General features: G+C 40.0%; 1 protein-coding gene across 2 annotated transcripts; it reads right to left on the bottom strand.

The window, feature by feature from the left end:
- Positions 1–2,557: 2,557 nt before the first annotated feature.
- LOC308149399 (cysteine-rich protein 1) lies at positions 2,558–5,082 on the bottom strand. Of its 2 annotated transcripts, XM_080521127.1 has the most exons (4): positions 4,963–5,082; positions 2,947–3,041; positions 2,798–2,852; positions 2,558–2,700 (listed from the first exon to the last, which is right to left on the bottom strand). In XM_080521127.1, exons 1-4 carry the CDS (start codon positions 5,003–5,005, stop codon positions 2,690–2,692), a joined length of 204 nt encoding a protein of 67 aa, XP_080377253.1. In that variant the 5' UTR covers positions 5,006–5,082; the 3' UTR covers positions 2,558–2,689. The 2 variants fall into 2 exon arrangements, with proteins under 2 accessions (XP_080377253.1, XP_080377252.1); XM_080521126.1 differs by having other exon boundaries at positions 2,651–2,852.
- Between the last annotated feature and the right edge of the window lie 417 nt (positions 5,083–5,499).

Below are 5,499 nucleotides of genomic sequence, written 5' to 3'. Positions count from 1 at the left end.
ATAATCCTCCCCGCTTCCTGCTTTTCATCCGACGCATGCGCACAGCACCAGCGGCTCGATTGTGGTGCTTTCACTGACACTCGGAGAACCTGAAATCCAAAACTTTAAAACGACGCATTACAGGGAAGTGTAAATAATATAATTTTAAATATTTTGTAAACATTCTCATTTAGACCACATTTAACAATTAAGATTAGGGCCACCTAAAAACAAAAAGTGTCTCAAAAACAAGTATTGCTTTAAAGTTCCGAGAATAAAGAGAGAATTCCCAGAATAAAGTCAATCTGAAGATGACAAATACACCAAACTCAGTCATTTACTTGATCTTTAGTCAGTAGAAAATAAACAATGCATACATACATACATACATACATACATACATACATACATACATATATACATACAGACATATTCAAACTATCTGACTCAAATAAAGAACTATAAACTTTATATTAAGTCAATATTTATATAGTTTTCTTTAAGACTGGTTATTTAAAAGACATGTAACCCAAGAAGCATGGCGGGATAAAAATATTTTTTACATCACTTGTTTGGAAGTCAACATTTGATTTAATGAGATGGTGTTCAATTAAACAGATGACTGACAGATAATAAAAGGAATAAGAAAATAAACACTTCCCTATTCATTAAAAAAGTGCATAAAGTGTATTGATTTTGCTTCAAGTTTATCATTATCATTATTAGTAGTAGTAGTATTATTATATAATTATTATTATTAGTAGTAGTAGTAGTAGTAGTAGTAGTAGTAGTAGTAGTAGTAGCAATAGTGTTTCACTGATTAATTATTTCAAATATTTTCTTGCTTTCATTTGAAAGCTCGTCGTGCTTTCCATACATTTAAAATAACTTATTTAAATTACATGTAACGTGTTTCCGTTTGTAGCAGTACTTTCTCTGTCCACTAGATGCCGACTGTAATGCATGAATAGAAACTAGAGCAAAGTGAAGAAGCCCACGCAATCGTTCGTCCTCAGAAACAAAGACAACTTTCTTTTTTCTGTTATCTTTATTTTTAAATGCAGCCTCTTACTGGATGTGTATGATCTCCTCATCACGCATCCCTTGTTGTTATGGAGAAAATACAAAATAAAAACAAAACAAAAATAAAATAAAAACTCCTGAAAATCAAGATTTGGTCTATAAATTGTCTCTTCCAGCAGCCCCTTCACGGTAAGACAATGACTTTTCTTCAGCCTCCTCTTCCAGTTTGGACCCACTGTGGATTAATGCAGATTTAATAACCTCTGCATCAAATTAGAATGACTTAATATGGTAATTCTTCATTTCTGTGTTTTACTTCCCCCTCCTTTCCCCTTGCCTCACCATAAATCCATGCTCCCTCACTTTCCCTTCCTCTCAGGCAGTGAGTGCCCCTCAATCACCCAGTGGTCTCCTTAGCACAATGCTCTCTCCCCTGTCCCCCGGCCCCTCTGCACCTATAAACCCGGCCTTCTTCCACCACCAGCCACCTCTCTAATAAGGGAGGATCGCTGAAACACATGCAAATGAGCAGGCTGCCAGCTGGTATCACAGCAGTCATGTGATCTATCAAGGTATGGGGTTATGGGGTGAAGGAGAAAGGAGAGACAGTGGGAGGAGAGCATGCTGGGGTAGAAGAGGGAGGACTCTTGAGGAGATGAGAGGGAGATGGACAGCTTCAAAGACACGCCGCAGACAAGAAACACACCGGCATCTTTCTGGATGTTGGAATAATCCCTTTAAAATTATCTGTCTTTGTCCGTCAGCTGCTGTCTGTTTCATGCTGCCTCACCTTTTATTTCAATATCCATCTGTGCTTCAAGGACAAACACCTGAAATGTCACTCGTGTGACACATGACACTTAACAGAAAGGCACATCAACACATCATTTCTTTGTGTCTGTGTGTGTGTGTGTGTGTGTGTGTGTGTGTGTGTGTGTGTGTGTGTGTGTGTGTGTGTGTGTGTGTGTGTGTGTGTGTGTGTGTGTGTGTCAAAGCCATGTACTTCACCCACCACTGGGTGACAAGCCCCTGCAGCAGTCAAGGCACACTGCAGACGCGCGCGCGTGCGCGCGTGTGTGTGTGTGTGTGTGTGTGTGTGTGTGCGTATGCATGAGCGTGAGAGAGAGATCTGTCTCTGCTGCTCTGTAGCACCCATTCCAGCAGATTCTGCTGGCAGAAGATCTGGTTTACCCTGCCAACAGCAGCCACCCTTATGCATTCCTGCCTCTTCCCTCCTCCTTTCCTCTGGCTGCTTGACGAGGGCACAAAGAGAGAGCCATGTACCTCAACTCACTTATTTATGGCCATGTATGTAATGGAGGATTCAAATACAAGTTTGTTTTCATTGCGCCACCCAAAACACCCCCCAAAAAATTATCCCATTGGCTCCTTGTTGCAGATTCTATAAATTCCACAGAAACATCGCCCAGTGTTTGAGTCAGAATGATTTAATGCACATTTTGTTGACACTGACTTGAATGTGCTCAAAGCACAATTGAAAAAAAAACACAAATTATATAGATTCTTTTCCTTCACGGTTTAAATTGAGGTTCTGTAAAACATTCAAATGTATTCACTCATTTATTTCAGGCCTCATAAACGGGCTTCTTTTGCATTTGAGCATTTGTCCATTCTGGCTCGGCGCTGTCTCTGTGGAGGGTGACGCTCGGTAGCGTGGTGGCATCAGTCACCTGTTACCTGCCAGAGAAGATTCGTACAGAGAAAAGACAGTCAGGATGCGAAAGTGGGCGCCTGTGTGTGTGTGTGTGTGTGTGTGCGCGTGCGCGCAGAATACCTTTCGGGCCAAACATCTTCAAATAGCAATGGGAACAGTACGGTTTCTCATCATGCTGAAACACAATCAGTGGCACATATTTACTGCCTCACTTAACACACCCAGTAATTCATGTTCTTACTTGTGTCTCTGTTATTGATCCCATGTACCTCGGCATGTTGTCCGGCTGTGAGCTGTCTCTTACATTTCTGACACTTCAGACATAGAGGGTGGTAGTCTCTCCCTAAGGATCTCTTCTTCTCACCTGTATAAAAGAGAAATGGGAGCTGTGGTAATGAGAAGAGTAGAGTATTGACCCTAGGCACTTGTTGGAACACTTGGAATAAAAAAAAAAGGTACTCAGGTGCTTTGAAAAGATAGAAACAAGGACATAATATTAGATGAATAATGTGAACACTAATAAATGACTAAATATGTTGGAAAGTGCAAAACCTATTAGAATCAGATACATGTCCACCATTTATAGTTGAGATATGTTTCTTGTCAGATTGATTTTTTTACTTGTTTTCTTCGATATGTTTTACATCCTATATTTCTGAACGCTGGAGGAACGCTGAACGTTTTTAAAATGACCTTAAATGTGATTAATGGCATGTTAACATGTTGCTTATTCTGCGGCTGACTTTTTCACTGACTGTAAATGGCCGTAAAGTTAAAAATTCAAAAGTTCAATCCTCTCATCCAACTGACCATATTTGGAAACTTTCACATTTTAACAATGTTTTCAAGTGAAAATCCAACACTGGTTTAGTTCATCTGTTTACATGACAATGGTGGGAAGAGCCACTGAAAACACATTTTGAAAATGGCTTCCAAAGTGGACATTTTTGTATAATGCTCCTGTTCCGTTGTCTTGTAAAGAGGGAAAACATAACCTTTTGAAAACACTGCTATTGCACATGTGCACCACTTCTGTTGCAAATAAATTGTATGCACCCACACAAGTAGAGGGACAATAACAATGTTTGCCTCCGGAATTTCATGACTCCCAGTCCATATTCTCCTGGGACTTTGTAGTTTTATAGTTGACAGTCACTTTAATAACAATCGAACTTGGTCGTCTGTCCACATGAATGTCCATGTTAATGTTTATAGCTTATTGTTTTCTGATGCACGTGTGGTTTAATGACAAAAACCAACCAACAACATCCACTAGTGGCCCTACATGCTAACTACATCATTTTCAGCCTTTCAGCTGTTTCCATTCAAATAACATCGTTTTCAAAACATTGCTGTGTGAACGTGAAACTTTTCTCAAATAAAAACGCACAAATGATGCGTTTTCACTTTGTCGTGTAAATGTGGCCATAATTTATGCTCTCAAATACCTTGGTAAATGTCTCTTTTATTCAACCACCTGAAAATCAGTCAGTTTATTTTTTTAATTAAATCAGATGTCTGGATTTGAATATACTGACTGTTACCATCATGATCACAAATAGGCCAGAGCCTGTTGGATAAAAGAGGTAAGTAGGCCAGGTCACATGCAAGAATCAGGCACATGAAAAGCAAAGGAAAAGGTAACCGGAAAAGAACAAAAAAAATCCAACATATTTATAAAGATTAGCTTGAGTACAGCGTGCATGTAATAGAGAGATTTGAGTGTGTGAGAGGACTCGAAAGCTAAAAGAGAAAGAAGGCAGAGAGGAAACCCAGAACGTTGCATGCAAGCTGGTTTGGCGAGACCCACATCCTGTTATCATGGATCCCAGCGTGAGCAATTGTGGGTGGCTTGATAGAAACACACAAACAGACAGACAGACAGACAGACAGAAATATGAATGCTTTTATTAATCCCCCAAAAAAGTTCTTACAGTCCAAGCAGGTATAATTGTACAGCAGGAATTGCAGAAACTTTGTAACTCAAAATGTTAACAATGGCCTTCTCTATTTGGCAATGTTTGTGCTCCATTATGCACACACACACAAAAAGAAGAAAAATAAAGAACACTGATACAGGGAACGGACTGCAGCCGCTGGTAAGTCAAATGTCCACTGCAGAACAAAATCACATTATAAATGTCCCTTAAGATCTGTTTACGCTTTTACCACTTTAGTTTATTAGCAAAAAAATTATTTAGGCCAAATACTACAGCACTGGCTAAAAGACATAAGCCAGAGGAGGACAGACCTTTCGGAGTTAAAAAATTAAAGAGGTAGCTCACCGAAGTAGACAGGCTTCCCACAGATTGGACAGTAGCCTACCATGATGGTATATTATTTATCATACAGCGTATTTGTCTGTGAGGGCTTTTCGTGGGTATACCTGTGAACTGAAAGCTGACAGGAAAACCGTTCTGCTGCAGAGATGTCAGCATCTTGTCAAGTCAAAACCAGGATGTGGTGAGCGCGACGTCACAGGAGGAGAGTCAGATATGTGATTTGGGGGGTAAAGTGGAAGGCGGCATCTCTAACCACAGAAAAGTAGAAAAGCAAACGTACATAAGGAACGCTTAGTGTACAAAACTTTGACACTGTCGAAAGAGAGGATAAGAGGTGAAGATAAGAGGGACAACAACAGCTGTCAGTAGCTTGAATTCCCACCTATCGTCTCCCCTTGCCTGCTCTTTTCACCCTCTTTTCTAGATTAAATACAAGGAGTTGAGCCTCTGAATTGAAAATGGAAACCCGACACTTGTGCGTTTTTTTTCTTCTTTCTGTCTTTCTTTGACTATTCCTCCCTGTGACATGGTCACACACAC

The sequence above is a fragment of the Blennius ocellaris genome, assembly GCF_963422515.1.
Source record: "Blennius ocellaris genome assembly, chromosome: 3".
NCBI lineage: Eukaryota > Metazoa > Chordata > Actinopteri > Blenniiformes > Blenniidae > Blennius > Blennius ocellaris.
The sequence above is the reverse complement of the archived record's forward strand: the minus strand, read 5'-3'. Positions and strand labels throughout refer to the sequence as shown.